The sequence below is a fragment of the Haliotis cracherodii genome, unplaced genomic scaffold, assembly GCF_022045235.1.
Source record: "Haliotis cracherodii isolate W230 unplaced genomic scaffold, xgHalCrac1.p SCAF_30, whole genome shotgun sequence".
Taxonomy (NCBI): Eukaryota; Metazoa; Mollusca; class Gastropoda; order Lepetellida; family Haliotidae; genus Haliotis; species Haliotis cracherodii.
The window spans coordinates 62,300-84,497 of NW_027266287.1; the positions used below are offsets into that span (position 1 = coordinate 62,300).

The 22,198-nt window shown below is 41.7% G+C and overlaps 1 protein-coding gene across 1 annotated transcript; it reads right to left on the reverse strand.

Annotated features, from left to right (window-relative positions):
• Positions 1-1,115: 1,115 nt before the first annotated feature.
• On the reverse strand, positions 1,116-16,927 carry LOC139477016 (L-proline trans-4-hydroxylase-like). The gene is made up of 9 exons (XM_071259575.1): positions 16,888-16,927; positions 14,500-14,578; positions 12,056-12,137; positions 10,865-10,975; positions 9,575-9,674; positions 9,143-9,225; positions 8,525-8,654; positions 7,504-7,655; positions 1,116-1,754 (listed from the first exon to the last, which is right to left on the reverse strand). Exons 1-9 carry the CDS (start codon positions 16,901-16,903, stop codon positions 1,635-1,637), a joined length of 873 nt encoding a protein of 290 aa, XP_071115676.1. The 5' UTR covers positions 16,904-16,927; the 3' UTR covers positions 1,116-1,634.
• Positions 16,928-22,198: the final 5,271 nt, after the last annotated feature.

Below are 22,198 nucleotides of genomic sequence, written 5' to 3' on the forward strand. Positions count from 1 at the left end.
TGAGAGAGAGAACTAGACCCAATAATTGCACAGCTACCTGACGGTGATCTGCCTTGTGGTAAAGTATGAGAGAGAGGACTAGACCCAATGATTGCATAGCTACCTGACGGTGATCTGCCTTGTGGTAAAGTATGTGGTCAACAACGTCTGAACGTGGACGTGACGTCTCATAGACTAGGGTTAGAGTAGCTTCCCTTTGACAAAGGGCAGTTACTCTAGCGGACATACCGATGGATTGCCGCGAAAGGCAATTGTTGTTTTGCATATATGTTGCTTCGCCACTGTATAAGAAACAGATTTTAGTTGGAGCTATATTGTCTACTGCCACAGTCCGAATTAAAGAATGACATTATATGATAAAGAGGTTATCACGCTTGTGTGTTCGGGGATGGTAAATATCCTGTATAAGGAGCAGGGGCGGTCGGGTAGCCTAGTGGTTAAAGCGTTCGCTCGTCACGCTGAAGACCCGGGTTCGATTCCCGACATGGGTACAATGTTTGAAGCCCATTTCTGGTGTCCCCCGCCGTGATATTGCTGGAATATTGCCTAAAGCGGCGTTAAACCATACTCACTCACTCACTGTATTAGGAGCCAAGGCTCGCTAAATACAATGTTTATTCCTAATGCAGGATATTAACCATCTCCAAACACACTCGCGTGATAACCTCTATTTATTTTGCCCTTTTGTTTGACACACATGGATGTGTTCTTGCCTGTGATGATTTGACTTTCAGTGTATGTATAAAGTATTGCTGATAGACTGAGTGAGAACACGTCGGAAAACAAGTCAAGGCACGAGCAGTTAGTCAGTGAATACAAAACATGCCATCACGCACTGCTTGAAGTGCTTGATTTCAAAACATAATTGCGACGTCATTCTGAATGCATGGAAGAGTTCTCGGATGATTAAAAACTTGTTTGTTCTTTTTCATTGTGTCCCCCATGCTCGTCTTAATAAAGATCAATGTGAGGCGTGAATTTGTAATTTATGTCACTTTAATCAGATGACGCTCTTTGCCGCATTTTTCATTTTAATCTGTAAATAATAATAATAATAATAATAATAATAATAATAATAATAATAATACCCTCTTTTCTGCATTTCTGCATTTATATTTATTTTATATAGCGCTTAATCCACACCGTGGGGTATGCTGAAAACGCTTATTTTCATGATATACATGTACATTTCAATCAAGATCACTGATGAGAATCAAGTCTTCGAAATATGTCCAAATTACAAAAGAACTTATGAATGACAGATCTGATAAGTTGATATATTCATTTAAATATATATGTTGCGACAACATCAAACCACACACTAAGGTGCTCTTTAAATCAGTCAGTTATATCCAATATACATAAAATCGTATTGACATTTGATAATTACATCGATTGTGACTTGAGAATATTGAATGAATTGCGAGAATATTGGAAGCAATTGGTTCGAGAGAATCGATCAAATAGTTAAATACAACTTTCCTATGTTAGAAGTAAACTGCTTTTCATCTTATTCACTCAAGGAGAAACGTTAATTTGAACTACAAAGAATATTCAAAGGAATATAGTGTAATGTGAGGTGGTATGGGCTATATAGATGCTTTAAGCTGAGTGATGCATGCGTGTCTTCAGCCTCACTTCTGTTCCTTGTCGATTGTCCCAACTTTAACCGTTTTGTCCTTCTTGACATCAATGAACTCCTTCCCGCTGACGTCATTGTAGTTCCTACATTCCTTTATCCGACTGTTTGGTACCTAGAAAACAGTATTCGTTCAACATAAATACATTGAAAAAATAACCACATTTCCTCTTTCCTCAATCGGTAAACTCCTTGATATTGAGTTATGTATTCCTCAAACCTAACGCCTAGACTTTGCTTTCATGTATTTCATTAAAACATCAAAAGCGTATCAATTCGTTGTGCTGAGTTACGTCCCTTAGTCGCGCCAGTATTCGTTGATCGTAGATTCCGCATAATTTTGATCTAGGTCAAACACGTTCCGTCATCAATTTCACCAAAGAGGTAATTTAAATGTCTCCGTCCTGCAATGGGCCTTCCTCCAACAATATATCTGACAGATTCCTCCAAGTGTTGTTGAGCCACTTACTCTTTATTGACTTAAACACACTGGACGAAAAGCTGACCTTGCAAGTTTGGAAAGAACGTGGAAACGTGCATCATTTGCGAATTTCCCCACATCGAACAGACATGCCGTAGTGCAGTGTTCATGGCCGAAATAAAGACACGTCACTCTTGTACTGTTGGTGGTGATGTTGCATGACTTGTACCGTGTATTGATGGTGGTGATGTTGCATGACTTGTACCGTGTATTGTTGGTGGTGATGTTGCATGACTTGTACCGTGTATTGTTGGTGGTGATGTGTACAGTTTAGTGTACTGCATGTAATCACGATGTCTCACCTTGTACAGTTTAGTGTACTGCATGTAATCACGATGTCTCACTTTGTACAGTTTAGTGTACTGCATGTAATCACGATGTCTCACTTTGTACAGTTTAGTGTACTGCATGTAATCACGATGTCTCACCCTGTACAATTAAGTGTACTGCATGTAATCACGATGTCTCACTTTGTACAGTTTAGTGTACTGCATGTAATCACGATGTCTCACCCTGTACAATTAAGTGTACTGCATGTAATCACGATGTCTAATTGTGTACAGTTTAGTGTACTGCATGTAATCACGATGTCTCACCTTGTACAGTTTAGTGTACTGCATGTAATCACGATGTCTCACCCTGTACAGTTTAGTGTACTGCATGTAATCACGATGTCTCACCCTGTACAATTAAGTGTACTGCATGTAATCACGATGTCTAATTGTGTACAGTTTAGTGTACTGCATGTAATCACGATGTCTCACCTTGTACAGTTTAGTGTACTGCATGTAATCACGATGTCTCACATTGTACAGTTTAGTGTACTGCATGTAATCACGATGTCTCACCTTGTACAGTTTAGTGTACTGCATGTAATCACGATGTCTCACCCTGTACAGTTTAGTGTACTGCATGTAATCACGATGTCTCACCCTGTACAATTAAGTGTACTGCATGTAACCACGATGTCTAATTGTGTACAGTTTAGTGTACTGCATGTAATCACGATGTCTCACCTTGTACAGTTTAGTGTACTGCATGTAATCACGATGTCTCACCCTGTACAGTTTAGTGTATTGCATGTAATCACGATGTCTCACCCTGTACAATTAAGTGTACTGCATGTAATCACGATGTCTCACTTTGTACAGTTTAGTGTACTGCATGTAATCACGATGTCTCACTTTGTACAGTTTAGTGTACTGCATGTACTCACGATGTCTCACCTTGTACAGTTTAGTGTACTGGGTGAAATCACAATGTCTCACCTTGTACAGTTTAGTGTACTGCATGTAATCACAATGTCTCACCCTGTACAGTTTAGTGTACTGCATGTAATCACGATGTCTCACCTTGTACAGTTTAGTGTACTGCATGTAATCACGATGTCTCACCTTGTACAGTTTAGTGTACTGCATGTAAGCACAATGTCTCACCTTGTACAGTTTAGTGTACTGCATGTACTCACGATGTCTCACCTTGTACAGTTTAGTGTACTGCATGTAATCACGATGTCTTACCTTGTACAGTTTAGTGCACTGCATTTAATCACGATATCTCACCTTGTACAGTTTAGTGTACTGCATGTTATCACGATGTTTCACTTTGTACGGTTTAGGGTACTGCATGTACTCACGATGTCTCACCTTGTACAGTTTAGTGTACTGCATGTAAACACTATATCTCACCTTGTACAGTTTAGTGTACTGCATGTAAGCACAATGTCTCACCTTTTACAGTTTCGTGTACTGCATGTACTCACGATGTCTCACCTTGTACAGTTTAGTGTACTGCATGTAATCACGATGTCTTACCTTGTACAGTTTAGTGCACTGCATTTATTCACGATGTCTCACCCTGTACAGTTTAGTGTACTGCATGTAATCACGATGTCTCACCCTGTACAATTAAGTGTACTGCATGTAATCACGATGTCTAATTGTGTACAGTTTTGTGTACTGCATGTAATCACGATGTCTCACCTTGTACAGTTTAGTGTACTGCATGTAATCACGATGTCTCACCCTGTACAGTTTAGTGCACTGCATGTAATCACGATGTCTCACTTTGTACAGTTTAGTGTACTGCATGTAATCACGATGTCTCACCCTGTACAATTTAGTGTACTGCATGTAATCACGATGTCTAATTGTGTACAGTTTAGTGTACTGCATGTAATCACGATGTCTCACCCTGTACAATTAAGTGTACTGCATGTAATCACGATGTCTAATTGTGTACAGTTTAGTGTACTGCATGTAATCACGATGTCTCACCCTGTACAATTAAGTGTACTGCATGTAATCACGATGTCTAATTGTGTACAGTTTAGTGTACTGCATGTAATCACGATGTCTCACCTTGTACAGTTTAGTGTACTGCATGTAATCACGATGTCTCACCCTGTACAGTTTAGTGTACTGCATGTAATCACGATGTCTAATTGTGTACAGTTTAGTGTACTGCATGTAATCACGATGTCTCACCTTGTACAGTTTAGTGTACTGCATGTAATCACGATGTCTCACCCTGTACAGTTTAGTGTACTGCATGTAATCACGATGTCTCACCCTGTACAATTAAGTGTACTGCATGTAATCACGATGTCTTACCTTGTACAGTTTAGTGTACTGCATGTAATCACGATGTCTCACTTTGTACAGTTTAGTGTACTGCATGTACTCACGATGTCTCACCTTGTACAGTTTAGTGTACTGGATGAAATCACAATGTCTCACCTTGTACAGTTTAGTGTACTGCATGTAATCACGATGTCTTACCTTGTACAGTTTAGTGCACTGCATTTAATCACGATGTCTCACATTGTACAGTTTAGTGAACTGCATGTTATCACGATGTCTCACCTTGTACAGTTTAGTGTACTGCATGTTATCACGATGTCTCACCTTGTACAGTTTAGTGTACTGCATGTTATCACGATGTCTCACTTTGTACGGTTTAGGGTACTGCATGTACTCACGATGTCTCACCTTGTACAGTTTAGTGTACTGCATGTAATCACTATGTCTCACCTTGTACAGTTTAGTGTACTGCATGTAAACACTATGTCTCACCCTGTACAATTAAGTGTACTGCATGTAATCACGATGTCTAATTGTGTACAGTTTAGTGTACTGCATGTAATCACGATGTCTCACCTTGTACAGTTTAGTGTACTGCATGTAATCACGATGTCTCACCCTGTACAGTTTAGTGTACTGCATGTAATCACGATGTCTCACCCTGTACAATTAAGTGTACTGCATGTAATCACGATGTCTCACTTTGTACAGTTTAGTGTACTGCATGTAATCACGATGTCTCACTTTGTACAGTTTAGTGTACTGCATGTACTCACGATGTCTCACCTTGTACAGTTTAGTGTACTGGGTGAAATCACAATGTCTCACCTTGTACAGTTTAGTGTACTGCATGTAATCACAATGTCTCACCCTGTACAGTTTAGTGTACTGCATGTACTCACGATGTCTCACCTTGTACAGTTTAGTGTACTGCATGTAATCACGATGTCTTACTTTGTACAGTTTAGTGCACTGCATTTAATCACGATGTCTCACATTGTACAGTTTAGTGAACTGCATGTTATCACGATGTCTCACCTTGTACAGTTTAGTGTACTGCATGTTATCACGATGTCTCACCTTGTACAGTTTAGTGTACTGCATGTTATCACGATGTCTCACTTTGTACGGTTTAGGGTACTGCATGTACTCACGATGTCTCACCTTGTACAGTTTAGTGTACTGCATGTAATCACTATGTCTCACCTTGTACAGTTTAGTGTACTGCATGTAAACACTATGTCTCACCTTGTACAGTTTAGTGTACTGCATGTACTCACGATGTCTCACCTTGTACAGTTTAGTGTACTGCATGTAATCACGATGTCTCACCTTGTACAGTTTAGTGTACTGCATGTAATCACGATGTCTCACCTTGTACAGTTTAGTGTACTGCATGTAAGCACAATGTCTCACCTTGTACAGTTTAGTGTACTGCATGTACTCACGATGTCTCACCTTGTACAGTTTAGTGTACTGCATGTAATCACGATGTCTTACCTTGTACAGTTTAGTGCACTGCATTTAATCACGATGTCTCACCTTGTACAGTTTAGTGTACTGCATGTTATCACGATGTTTCACTTTGTACGGTTTAGGGTACTGCATGTACTCACGATGTCTCACCTTGTACAGTTTAGTGTACTGCATGTAATCACTATATCTCACCTTGTACAGTTTAGTGTACTGCATGTAAGCACAATGTCTCACCTTTTACAGTTTTGTGTACTGCATGTACTCACGATGTCTCACCTTGTACAGTTTAGTGTACTGCATGTAATCACGATGTCTTACCTTGTACAGTTTAGTGCACTGCATTTAATCACGATGTCTCACCTTGTACAGTTTAGTGTACTGCATGTTATCACGATGTCTCACTTTGTACGGTTTAGGGTACTGCATGTACTCACGATGTCTCACCTTGTACAGTTTAGTGTACTGCATGTAATCACTATGTCTCACCTTGTACAGTTTAGTGTACCGCATGTAATCACGATGTCTCACCTTGTACAGTTTAGTGTACTGCATGTAAGCACTATGTCTCACCTTGTACAGTTTAGTGTACTGCATGTAATCACGATGTCTCACCTTGTACAGTTTAGTGTACTGCATGTAAGCACAATGTCTCACCTTGTACAGTTTAGTGTACTGCATGTTATCACGATGTCTCACCTTGTACACTTTAGTGTACTGCATGTAATCGCGATGTCTCACCCTGAACAATTAAGTGTACTGCATGTAATCACTATGTCGCACCTTGTACAGTTTAGTGTACTGCATGTAATCACGATGTCTTACTTTGTACAGTTTAGTGTAATGCATGTAATTACGATGTCTCACTTGTACAGTTCAGTGTACTGCATGTACTCACGATGTCTCACCTTGTACAGTTTAGTGTACTGCATGTACTCACGATGTCTCACCTTGTACAGTTTAGTGTACTGCATGTAATCACGATGTCTCACCTTGTACAGTTTAGTGTACTGCATGTAAGCACTATGTCTCACCTTGTACAGTTTAGTGTACTGCATGTACTCACGATGTCTCACCTTGTACAGTTTAGTGTACCGCATTTACTCACGATGTCTCACCTTGTACAGTTTAGTGTACCGCATGTAATCACGATGTCTCACCTGGTACAGTTTAGTGTACTGCATGTAAGCACTATGTCTCACCTTGTACAGTTTAGTGTACTGCATGTACTCACGATGTCTCACCTTGTACAGTTTAGTGTACTGCATGTAATCACGATGTCTCACCTTGTACAGTTTAGTGTACTGCATGTAATCACGATGTCTCACCTTGTACAGTTTAGTGTACTGTGGGTGATGATGTTCATACACGGGGTCGTTGCTGGCCCTGTTGTAACAAGGGATGAAGACCCATTGTCTTTTGTTGCTGTTGTTAGAGCCGCTGGTGTGGAGGAGGAGGCAGCTGAAGAACAAGGCGTCCCCTTTTTGGAAAGCAATATGTTCATGATATCAATCACTGGATTTGTGTGGAAAGCCGTTAAGATCTTGGTACATGCCTAGAATAGTTCTTCAGCAACTCATAGTTTGCCGTAAGAGGCGATTGACAGGATAGGGTTGTCAGGCTCGCCGACCTTCTTGACGCATGTCATCGTATCCCAATTGCGTACATCGATGCTCATTATATCAATCACCGGATTGTCTGGAACAGCCTGCTTCGGCTTAGTTGACATAAACAATGAATACTAAAACTTGGATTGCTTATTTTTGGAGCTTGTAAAGAACATGTTCAATACACGGTGCTGGCCTTCCATGATGTAAGAATATCCAATGACTTGGTTAGTCGCATAGTGTTCTTGTTTAATCAAATTGCAGTTTGATAAGTTCTCATTGAAATCAATTTTTGGCTGAGGCATGACTCACCCTTTCAGTTCCATGTAATTGTAGTAATGATTGTTTTGTTTGTTTGTTGTTAAACGCCGCACTCAGCAATATTCAAGCTGTATGACGGCGGTCTGTAAATAATCGAGTCTGGATCAAATATTCCAGTGATTGACATTATGAGCATCGATCTACGCAATTGGGATTCGATTGAATGCCTGACCCGAGTCACAGAGCCTGACCCCAAAATATTTTTACCAGCTTAATGTTACATTTATTACAGTGGTCTGATGAGATTAAATAACACGTTGGCATAGCCGAAGCAGCTGGTTGGAATGTGAATCACCTTTGAACTCGCGTTCAGAAAAGGCATTTTGATTGGTTGTTGATTTCAAGTGCAGTGACAAAGGGGTCCGGTGTATTTATTATTAGAGAAAGGAGATCTAATACACTTGATTCATATATTGCTCACCTGGTTCAAGCTCCACATATTTATGAGGACAAAGGTTTCTTATTTCATTAACTCTGTCTGTGTCCGCCCCATGTTGCCCTTCACGGAATTGGTGTTCTATTCGACCGCATTTGTTGGAGCCATCGAGAATCTGGCGATATACACATTCCTTTAACATTTGTATTATACGTTGTGTAACTCCGCACTCAGCAATACTCCAACTAAATGACGCCACCCTGTAGTAATCGAATCTGGACAACAGTCATAGGTGTTACGAGCAATGCCCAATTATGTCGGGGCTTGATCACATGCAGGTCATCGATAACCTACTACAAGAATAGGTTGCTTTGACATATGCTGACATGAAATCCCTGTGGGGTATTGTATGATATAATGTCTAGTCAATGGCGTTATGATAACAAAAGAAATCCCCTGATCAGTATTCCCTAAAATAATAAATTTTAATACAAAATGCACAGTGTTTTTACATAAACCACAACATGTTACTTATTAAATATATAAATGATGACACTGTAAATTTTAATATTCATAAACAATGTTATTCTTGCTTATTTAGGTTACGTGTTTTATTCAGAAAAGGGAAATATATGCGCATCGGGCTGATAATAGGTTCTCTACCTCGAGGCAGCCATTTTCCTTCACAAAGCGATCGACCGGAATGAAGACACTGAGCATGTCCGGGAACAGGCAGCCATTTTGATTGTGACACATTTGTTAAAGAAGTTCCACGATATCAACTGCTTAACAGGGTCACCTGAATGATTGATGTGTTTCTGTCATAATTCAGCTTTATTATTTATATTCAGAACTGTCCATATGTGTTATATTCCAGCCGTTAACGGTGGACAGTAAATACATGTGGCTGGGCCAGACAATAAGTGATTGATATTTCGAGCTATGATGACACGTATTCAATCAAGTTACCGAGTACCCGATTAAGTCGTGCTCATCCTAACCCGGAATCCTCACGGAGGTCAGATGTTTGTGACAAAAGACAAAACTATAGACAGTAAAACATATGGGGAGACAAAGGGATGGCAGCGAGGAGAAGGTCGTACCCATAGTCCTGGTGCCAGATGAACTTGCCTCCGCCCTTAGCGTTCTTCATCGTTAGCTTGCTGTGGTAGTGATACACCTCTCCACCAAGTAGCTGAAATAACAGTTTGCGTTGGGTGAGTCTTCACACATGTTACCCTTGTGGGGAATCGAACACGGCCTTCTGCGTGACGAGTGAACGCTTGAACCACTAGGCTACCACACCGTCCCATTAGTTACTGATCATATATTCTTGGTTGAACATACTGGATATTTTGTATTTAAATATATTTATATTCAAGAATTGACAATGTTCTTTTTGTCTTCAAAACGTAAGAGCGGAGGTATGGACGTAAGATTGTGATTATTATGTACAGAGTAAAATATGAAAAGCAGCAAAGAGTGTTTTGATGATCCCAGCTCATCCAGGCTGTCTAGGCCCAATCATCAACTCAGGCCCCTTGCCCCCTCTCGCAGCCCAGACAGCGAATGGGACTCATTCAGAACTTTTCGGAGAATGTGAAGACTCCCCAGCACTGCAGCCTTCTACAGTACCAAGATTGTCAGAAAGGCTGTATTCCTCGCAGCAAACCCGGGTACTCTCCCAATGTCAGTCAACAGATTGGGAGGTACCAAACCTGATGCACCAAGGACAATGGGGAGTCGGACAACTTGCAAGTCGTGATATTTCGAAAGCAATATTTGCCATGTTTTTCCTGAATCTTGTCTTTCACATAAGTGTCAGAAACTTCAATAATATATATGCTTTCATTGGATTGATGAAAAAGGATAGGTCTTGGGCTGTATAAGGGCCTATTCCAAAGAATTTTGTATTTATCATTTTCCATGACGACTCTACATATTCTGGGTCGTACCATGGAAGGACCTCTAGGTCAAAACAACAAGCATGGCAAAGTGAATGGCAAGCAGAAAGTCTTTTGTTTCACTTTTGAGGCCAACCGACTTCAGCCAAGCGAAAGACTCTGCAGGGTTGCCCATCTTCGGAACACACTACACTCGATGCAGAGGTCGTTCAGATAGCCTTTTCTTGAAGATTGAGTCTTATGCCAATTTCATATGGCACTTCACTTGGTTGACATTCATTTCTGGGGAGTCTTCCAGCAGTACAGAACCATCAATGTAATCCTATCCGGGGCCCATGAATATACACTCATTTTTGGGGAAAACAATATGCTTCAAAATGGAAATAATCTGTGTAAAATCCATTTTACGAATCGTTCTTAAACAGATGTTGATTAAATAACACAGCTTTATCAGTGTCAAACAGTCATCCTACAGCTTCACCTTTTCTGAAAATCCTGCCACCTTCTCACTTCGGGCTATGATGCCAGTGATGTCATTTTCGGGATGGCTCCAAATAACCATTTTCCCCTCCCCGCAATCTCCATCTGGAAGCTGGACAAACACAACATGTCAAGACTTGAATGAAATAAGTCAACAATCGAAATTAAAAACAAAAATGGTGAACCTATGCAGCCATGCTTTACGATGGCTGAACATAAAACAAACAACAAATGGATATTCGGTAGTCATGTAATTGATACGGGTATCATAGGCGATATTACATGGATCAAACCGATGAGTATCTTACAACAAACGAATAACCAGTCTCTATTATCACAAACAGTAAGTGACCTATATCATTGCTTTAACATAATAACCTGTCTAAATTATCACAGACAGTACTTAGCTCAACTATAACATTGCTTTAACAGAATGAACAGTCTCTATTATCACAAACAGAAGCTCAACTATCGCATTGCTTTAACAGAATAACCAGTCTCTATTATTACAAACAGAAGCTCAACTATCGTATTGCTTTCAGAGAATAACCAGTCTCCATTATCCGCATGAGCAGTCCAAGATAGTAGTGAAATTAATGAAAAATAAGTGTTGACACCAGGTGTTCGAGAAAAGGGTAAGCATCTACCGATCTACCAGTAGCACCTACCACTAACACGGCCTCCGTGGTGTAAAGGCAGAACCCGGAGAGCGGAGGGCCCGGGTTTCGATCCCCTGCCGCGTCATACCAAAAGACGTTAAAAGATGGTACTTGTTGTTACCCTGTCTGGCGCTCGGCATTAAGGGGCTAAAACAAGGACTGGTCGGCTCGGAGTCAGTACGCTGTGTTCATGTTAAACTGCGGCATGGTATCTCAGTGTGCTACCACTATAAATCGGCAGCAGTCCGGACTAGTACAAGCAGACACACACACACACACACACACACACACACATACACACACACACACACACACGTGCATGCACGTCGCTATGTAAGTGCAATAATCTTGGACGCGACGTTAAACCCCATTTCACCTCACCTCACCTACCACTCACACAATTTGCATAACAAAGTAAATGTTGACTGGCTAACGCCACAGCAGTACTCCTTCCATGTGGCGACAGCCACGACACTGTTGACATATACCTTATGTATTGTTTTGAATGTTTCTAGTAGCAGAAAGACACAAACCCTGTAAGCGTTCTCTGATATGGCGTTGTGGTCGTTGACGGTTTTCTTGAGTTGGGTCATTTCTTCTGTATCCAGCAAGCCTCTACAAACCACAGCAACTTTTACAAACAAAATGAGTGAGTGAGTGAGTTGGGTTTAACACCGTTTTTAACAATATTCCAGTTATATCGCGGCGTGTCAGCTTAATGTGGGAGGAAAGCCCGAAGTGATGCAGGTCTCAGACGTTTACCACTTCGGTGAAACCCACGAGCACGGGTATGGTGCTGACAAACCTAGAAACATAATCGGGGCGAACCGGGATTCGAACCCCAATCATAGGTTTCTGGCATGCTAAAGGGACGCAATTCTGCACAGCGAATCGCGGCGCCCCCAGAAACAAATGAACCAGTAGAGCCACAAACGTATGATACACACGATATAAAGTGATGGACTGAGTATACTACTCAAAGACAGCTGTGATCATAACTCATGATTGTTAAACGCAATTTCTCACTGCCTTTCACTTTCATCATGTGCTTCACCTGCATTTGGGACATTCAAATAGAACAATGGCAGGAACATCAATGTCTGCAGGAAACCTATTTATCCACCTTCCGCTTAGATAAGTACTAAGAACGCTTTAAATCTTCAAAGAAAAAAGGCTCCGAATCCCATAATAGCCATGTGTTTAAAGGCTAACGTGCTGACATCGTGCTTCTTATAACGGGAAATAGAAGAGTACATTATTGTTCACAATATCTGAATGTGTTGAACATGATAACATGTTAGTTGCGTTTCTATCTGTGTGAAACCTCTTGTGCAATAACAACCTTTTAAGGTCACAGCTCTCCTCATGAAGTCCTTTATAGAAATTCATATCAGTTCTTGTTTCAGCGTTTTAACACCTTCACATGAGAGGACGCCGTGAACGGATGAAGTACACACGCCACCGCGAAGTAACTCCTATTCGAGTGGAAACCGGTCGTTACGAAGGTGTACCTGTCCATAATAGAAAATGTTTTCACTGTAATGACAGCGTAGAAGTCGAGGTCCATGTTTTGTTTCTCTGCGTATTTATGACGATATCAGGGCAACTCTTTACATGAATGTGTTGCTAAATATTATAACTTTTTAGATATACCTGATATTGACAAACTTTGTTTAATTTTCAGTGAAGCCAGTGTGTGTTTTATACTTACCAAAGTCTGCTTTTTTATTCTTAATCGTAGAAAGCATCTTTTATATGGAAATTGTTTTACTATATCAACTTTACAGCATATATGTATGAATTTTATGGTAATTTGTCTCATAATTCCATCGAATGGTTCTTTACATTCTGTCTATGTCAAGTTGTACAATGAGTGAGTGAGTGAATATGGTTTTCACGCCGCTTTTAGTAATATTCCAGCAATATCACGGCGGGGGACACCAGAAATGGGCTTCACACATTGTACCCATGTCGGGAATCGAACCCGGGTCTTCGGCGTGAAGAGCGAACGCTTTAACCAATAGGTTACCCGACGGCCCTCAAGTTGTACAAAGCTGTTTTATGTATGTTCAGAAGTGAGACACCAATAAACTGTCTGTCTGTTCTGAGCGCCCGTATATAAGACAGGCAATGACTTGAGTACAGTTATGTCACTAAATAACTAGTAACCCACGGGCATTTCAAGTAAGAATACAAGTCCCCGGCAACCTATGCTTGTCGTAAGAGACGACTTTATGTATCGGTTAGGCATGGTGACCTGGTTACCTGGTTGACTGCATGTCACATCCCAAATACCCATAATGTCAATCACTGGTCCAGACTGTGCTTGTCGTAAAATGAGCTCAACGGGATCGGGTGGTCAGGCTCGGGGACCTGGTTGATGCATGTCATCGTATTGAAATTGCGTGGATAGAACTTCATGATGTCAATCACTGGATTGTCTGGTCCAGACTCGATTTTTTTACAGATCGCCGCCACATAGCTGGTATATTGCTGAGTGCAGCATTACACAACAAACAAACAAACAAAGCCATGTTACTGATGTCACAAGAGGGCTGACTAATCTTATTATAACGTATCCGGATACAGCCGGTAGTATGATAGTTCAGGTAAACACCGAAGTCAAGTTATCTGATCGGTTAGGCTAAGATTTATCTTGTTTTGTTTGTTTGTTGTTTAACGCCGAATTCGTCAATACTCCAGCTATATGAAGGCGGTCTGTAAATAATCGAGACTAGACCAGACCAGACTAGACCAGATGTCCAGTGACATCATGAGCATTGATCCACGCAATTAGGATACGATGACATGCATCAACCAAGTCAGCGAGCCTCACCACCTGATCCCGTTAGTCGCCTCATACGAGAGGCATAGTCGCCTTATACGGCAAGCATGGGTTGCTGAAGACCTGTTCTGTCCCGGATCTTCACGAGTCGGTAAGGCTAAGAAGGGATGAATAAAACAGAAAAAGAGTTACCTGATAATAATGTATCCATGGTCATCAAAGGCTATCTTGACATCGTCAGTAATGTCGAAGTTGTTGTCAAATGTGAAATCTGCATGGCAAAAAGACAAGTGATTGAACTTGTTTGTCAGACGATAACGTTTAAGGGCGTCAACATATGAAAAGGATATTTCTCAAATACGATAGTTTGTTAATCCGGAAATTGGTTAAACAGGACACGCCGAAACGCCGCGGTCTAGATTGGCGAGGTTTCTCTCTGTGTATAGACAATTTACGACCCCAATGTACCGGTGACTGCACTGATGTCCAACGTCAAATGCGTTGCAAAACGAGCTTACGTCTAGTACGTTTGTCTTTACTTACAAACGACAGAATCTCTGCACCCATCAGACGCAATTGAAAATTTAAAAATAGCTTTTAGTTTCAACAAAGTCAATAAATGAGCTATCGTGTCACTCGAATTTCCGTCCCATTATTTGATTGCCCGGCCTAACGGGCCGTCGTTGTATGCAGTAGTACTGCAGTGCATCGTCAGCCAACACACACTACAGTATATGAATTGTGTGATTTGGATACGATGACGGCTGTAAAGGAAGAAAGCGAGCCTGGCCACCCGATCCCGTCAGTCGCCTCTTAAGGCAAGCATAATCGCCATTTATGGCAAGCATGGGTTGCTTAAGACCTTTTCTACCCATGATCGTTATTCGTCTCTATGATAGTTGGACATGGGATGTGCTACTGGTTGTGATAAAGGATAGAGTTGATGCAATATTTTGATTTTTTGATTTTCCCCTCACAAGCCATAACTTCAATGATTAGATCCTTCTCTTACAATCTTCAATGAATAATATGCTGAAACTAGCTTGAGATCTATGAAACAAACCATTTTATTCTAATCGTAACATCTATTAGTGAGTGAGTTGGGTTTAACGCCGCTTTTAACAGTATTCCAGTTTTATCACGGTGTGTAAGCTTACACTCACTCACTCAACATAGCCATCGTTCACAGTAGCCACAACCCCAACTCACTCACTCAACATAGCCATCGTTCACAGTAGCCACAACCCCAACTCACTCGCTCACTAAACATAGCCATCGTTCACAGTAGCCACAACCCCAACTCACTCGCTCACTAAACATAGCCATCGTTCACAGTAGCCACAACCCCAACTCACCCACTCAACATAGCCATCGTTCACAGTAGCCACAACCCAAACTTACTCACTCACTCAACATAGCCATCGTTCACAGTAGCCACAACCCCAACTCACTCACTCACTCACTCAACATAGCCATCGTTTACAGTAGCCTCAACTCCAACTCACTCACTCAATCAACATAGCCATCGCTCACAGTAGCCACAACCCCAACTCACTCACTCACTCAACATAGCCATCGTTTACAGTAGCCACAACCCAAACTCACTCACTCAATCACCAACATAACCATCGCTCACAGTAGCCACAACCCCAACTCACCCACTCACCAACTCAACATAGCCATCGTTCACATTAGCCTCAACCCCAACTCACTCACTCACTCAACATAGCCATCGTTCTCAGTAGCCACAACCCCAACTCACTCACCCACTCAACATAGCCATCGTTCACGGTAACCTCAACCCCAACTCACTCACTCAATCACCAACATAACCATCGCTCACAGTAGCCACAACCCCAACTCACCCACTCACCAACTCAACATAGCCATCGTTCACAGTAGCCTCAACCCCAACTCACTCACTCAACATAGCCATCGTTCTCAGTAGCCACAACCCCAACTCACTCACCCACTCAACATAGCCATCGTTCACAATAACCTCAACCCCAACTCACTCACCCACTCAACATAGCCATCGTTCACAATAACCTCAACCCCAACTCACTCACTCAATCACCAACATAACCATCGCTCACAGTAGCCACAACCCCAACTCACCCACTCACCAACTAAACATAGCCATCGTTCACAGTAGCCACAGCCCGAACTCACTCCCCTACTCAACATAGCCATCGTTCACAGTAGCCACAACCCGAACTCACTCACCAACTCAACATAGCCATCGTTCACAGTAGCCACAACCCCAACTCACTCACCAACTCAACATAGCCATCGTTCACAGTAGCCACAACCCCAACTCACACACACAACATAGCCATCGTTTACAGTAGCCTCAACCACTCACTCACCCACTCACTCAACAGAACCATCGCTCACAGTAGCCTCAACCCCAACTCACTCACTCACCAACATGTACATTTCGTCTAATTCATCGCACACAAGATACTCCCGCAGCGTAACCGTTTTCGTTAAAAGGTGGCTGTTGTAATAACGGCTGAGTAAACGTGTACACGTACATGAGCAGAAACTCAAGTCTTACATTACAAACGTAATACATACCCGCCGTCGACGACATCGTTACGTGAGTCTCACGGAGCCGGCCCAGTTCTGGACAGATACTACTGACCTCGACAACAACAGTCGGGTAACAAGATCAGCTGTTATCTCAACCCACATGACAGCGTTGTGCTAGATAGATAGCCGAAATTTCACATACAACCACTCATGCAAATGTTGAATGTGCTTATCGATTGTGGGATCGATTGGTCTGGCTCGCTGACTTGGTTGATGCACTGGATTGTCTGGGCCAGACTCGATTATTTACAGACCGCCGTAATATAACTGTAATATTGCTGAGTGCGGCGTTAAACAACAAACAACAACATGTACATTTCGTATTGTAATTCACTGACAGACATTTAGGTTAAACATATTTTCTGGCTACCATGTCAGTTCAATGACTACGATGTTTGAGTTGCCACACCAACAGTTTGGACCTCGATTTATATTTTAAGCGATGTTATTTTTATCGGAGACCATATGAGATTAGGTTGGATGTATCTGTGATTATCCTGGATTTAAATCGTACAAAAGTTTCTGTGTATGAACTATTTTTTGTGGCAATGTAAATGTAATTCCCTCCTTAATTGTAATCAGGAAAAACATGACTTTAAAATGGTAGTTGCTGACAGAGAAATATTCTTGTAAGGAAACAATTAGTCCATTAATTAAAGTCGTCGGGTGCAGAACCGTGCAATCAAAATGGCTTATGCTACTTAACCATATAATCGGAACCTTGACAGCGGGTGTTAGCTGTTTATAAAAAATTCAACATAAAAATGCATCACTTCGAATTTGATTTTTACATACTAGCATAAAAGCATCCTCGAAATCCAGCTTTTTGTTTTAGAAATAAACAACTGTGCTCGTTGTTTTTCGTACAATGAAGTGCTGCAGGAAAAACAGAGAACGGGGAGTGCAGCCCGAGAGGTTGATTCTCCCAGCTGTGTTTTATTTTACGATAGACAATGAGCACGAGTCGCTTATTTCTAATATGAGATATTAAAATGGTAAATTGTACAATTAATTGCATATTTATAATACGTTTTTTATCTATGTAATGTCTTTCTTCTTTCGATCCTAAGTGTAAACGTGCCTCAACATAGGTTTCCAATTGGTCACCTTCCAGTCATCTAGGTCATGCCTGCCTTTCTTGTTCTTGACCTTCACGCGCCGAACACGTGATCTGCCAAGTCAACTTATTGTCTTTCTGGAGCTTGATAGGCCAGAGGAATTGTGATGGCGGGGAGGAAGACATATCCCCACCCGAATGTAACATGTTCGTGAGTGAGCGTAGTTGTAAAGCTCAACAAGACAAAGTACGACTTATAATCGATTCGGAATGTATCCAGCCTAACGAATCTGCAAGATTACTGCTTGGAGGTTGAATCGCTAGGTTAAGACTAGATGAGGAACGCTTGACAATATCCACAAAACGATCGTCGGTCAACTACCAATCAACACCCACCTAAAGCAGTGGAATAGGGGATCGGGACACCGAGATCCATCCGCGCCTTACGACTACTTCTAGACCTAAGTCTCTACTGACGAGTGAATGCATCCTCCGATTGGATACTCAGTCTGGGAAAACCCGTAAAAACTCAATCAAAGATGCCAAGGTATATATCTAGAGACAAAACGTAATGCAAGGAAACAGGATCAGGAAATGTGTCTTAGAGACTTGTTGTGCGAGAACCAATGGCCTAAATTGATGCAGACATTGTACTGCAGTAACAGCGATATCTTGAAGATAGTGGGAGGCAAAAACCGATTCGGATATCCAGAAACATCCTTCCACAATTGCAACAGAGAGAAATAGTAGAGGCGACAGCGAGAGTTTCGTGAGGGTTGCAACCGGAGCAAAGGTATAAACTCGGCTCACAATCGAACGAATCCCCCCAAAAATCGTTTCACGAGAATCTATCTGTTGTAGAAAGACGGATAAAAAGTATCTACGGAGAACGCTGAAGAGGTTTCGCCACATCAAGATAGATACGAAGTGCACTTACAGGACACAATGATAAGGTTCCGCGATCCTGAGGATTCAAGATGGACGCCAAAGATGGGATAGTAAATAACCTGAATAAATCAGGTTGTCCAGGATGAACTTCAATCGTAGATCCAGAAAAAGTTTTCCACACAAGGGACGTTCAAATCGCACTCTGTTGACGTCCTTCTCGACAAAAGGTTCGTAATCAGGCGTAGTTAAATGATGAAGTTAAGTTCCCAGGTCGATAGTCTAGGCCGATATAACTGGTCAGCCAACCTGTAACACTGAATTAATGCTTGCAGTTCAGCAATCATAGATCTTTGTGACCATTGGTGTACATCAAAGTCAAGCGCCTGGCTAAGATAGATCCAGTAAGCTTATGTGTTGACCAAAGATGGTGTAGGTATTCAGCAATGTGTTCAGGTAACGCCGTAGCGGGTGCAAAAATATTATGTGCGTGACAGTCAGCTTCACAATCTTTTCACTTACGGTCGTGTAGTGACTTAATTGACGATCTATGATCCTCAGAAATGGTCTTGGCTACCCTTCTAGGGTAACCCTTGGCTGCAAGAGATTTCTGTAAATGCACCAGAAGCACAGATTGAGGGTTTCCTATGGAGCAGCTTAGAGTGAGGTTGAAGTAGAAGATCTCACCATGAGAAGTATGTTGTATCTCCGAGGAGTCCTTGGGTGTCCGACGAACCTTCGAATTATGTTGATCCGGGAACCCCGTGAGAGTCGACAATCCTAGATTATCAAACCCTAGACTGCCGATCCCGATCTTGAGAATGCTGATCCTTCAGTATTCGTGGATTACAGTTGATCGATGAAGCTGTGGAAGCCAGTTTGTCCGTTGAATGCCGACATTTCACAGATGTCCATCGGGAGTTTGATGTTCCTTGTGAGAAAAACCCCGAGAGTAAGATCCACATGAATCTTAAGAAGATATCCTGTGACGAGAGCGACGAATTCGGGATCTGGAACGTCTAGCAGTAGACGGGAGCGATGATGAGTGAATGTCGACCAAAGAACGGAGGCTTGACAACCACAGCTACTGAAGACGAAGGTGACGAAGAAGCATTGCAATTTCCGGTAGCCCTTTTCATAGTAAGAGCAGTCAAGGTAGAGTGCGAAGAAGAAGAAATGTTTTGGTCGGATCCACATACGCCCAGAGTACGTTTGGTACATCTAAGCCCATGCATTCTTCAAGTTTGGTCAAGACAGAAACGTCGGAAGTTCAGAAGCTATCTTTTATCTTTTATGCCATCTTTATCTAGCGATAAAACCGGCAGCTGAATCCACGTTCATAGTTTCGCCGATCTGCTTGGTTTCTTTACGGGCGTTTTCATTGTTTTTTGTCATTTTGTCGTAAATGTCAGACAGCCTATCTTGCTCACGGCGGCGACATTAATGCAACTAAATACCAAACGATGCAAATCCACACATTGAGCACATCGCGCCAAAGTGCGGCAACGCCCAAGACAGTCGCAGCATCATCTGATGGTGAAAAAATCCCTCTGCAAGAAAAAAACACGCGGAACGGCGTGTCGGCTGTTCGTCAGTGATGAAAATCGACTGGTAGAAACGAAAATTGTCCAGTTAAAGAGGGAAAATGAACAAAAAAGGGAAATATCAAATGAACTTCCTTGGTGTAAAAAAAACAAGGTGGCGATTAGAAAGAGAACTAACAGCTGGGGAAACCTCGTGTTCAGCGCATGCTGCTCAATCGGCAAGAAAGGCATGCATGACCCAAATTACTGGGAGGTGACCATGTTGATGCTGGGTGTGTTCGGTTGAATTGTTTTTGTAACCCCTTTGTTTGGGCACGTTTCAACTTAGTAGCGAAAGAAGAACGTGAAATGCAAAGTGTGAGATAAGTTTAAACATCCATTGACAGCCTCTTTAAGGGTGTTTAAAAAAGAATTACAAAACCAAACACGTTTGGCATTTCCTGAATATTGTCACAAAAAAGAAAACAACTGACGATCATTTTCTGTTAATGTTTCTACCTGCGTTGACCAACAACTCACTACCCTCTCACAAATAGCGTCAAATTTACGACGACATCAAGTTGCCAGCAAATGTTTCAAACTTCAGAAATGACATCGTGATAGAACAATGTTTTATAGAGAAATAAACCATGCCTTGTTCTGCATTGTCCTTTGTGATTTATCCAAAGCTGGCTCATATACAGCAATTCACTACCACCTCATTCTTCATTTTAAAGCCGGTTCAAAGCTCACAGACCCATATTCAAACCACATTCTCTTCCTTGTTAAATGTCTCCAGCAATAGTCCAGCTTTTTGACATTGCTTTTTGTCAGTGGCGACTGAATTGTTAAAACTCACAGCCGCATATTCAAACCACATTCTCTTCCTTGTTAAATGTCCCCAGCAATAGTCCAGCTTTTTTACATTGCTTTTTGTCAGTTGCGACTGAATTGTTAATTCATGCGATTCTGGTCGTAAGGGACAACTTAATGGATCCAGTGGTCAGGTTCAGTGACTTGATAGCGCGTTAATGTACCCCCTGGAACGTTGTTCATAATATTAATCCCTGGTGTGTCTGTTTCAGACTCGACTTTTTACAGGCAGCCGTCATATAACAGGAATATTACTGAGTGCGGCGTTAAACAACAAAGGCACATGTACCGATTTAACACGGCCAGTAAATAATCGAGTCTGGATTAGACAATCCAGTGATTGAACATGAACAACGTCCCATATCGCAATCAACCAAACAGATTCTTTACGTTGCCCCTTATGACCACCATGGGTTGCTGCGCACATATGTTAACGCGGAATCAACAGGCGGCGTGTAGGTCTCTCACTGCATGGGCCTCAAGGATATATGTCCTTTGCCCTTAGATGTGCTGATGTTTAAAGAAGGCATAAAGTGTGCAGTACAAGATGTTGGTCGCCAAGGATTTTCCTTATCATATGTACCAAATTGAAAAGTTCTAGGTCTTGGGCATGACAAGCGAAATCTCGAACCTATCGCCCTCTGTCGTCACTTTGGGAACATGAAGCTGTCAGTAATCCATTGGCATCTACAGTAATACATTATTATAACACCGGAATACGTAACATCTTGGTATTTGATAGTTTTTACATATACACCAATGCCTCGTTAACCGGAACCGTTGGTCTGGAAAGCTCCCCTCAACGACCTATTGCTGTTTTTTCAGCAACATGCACCACTTTGTATCTGTAACCTCGTTTCCGGACTGTTCAATAAGGACCTGACTGCCCTTGTTTAAGTGTAGTGTGGTCGCTGATGGTATAAACTGACTTCAACATAAGCATGTAAACTGCCGGGCA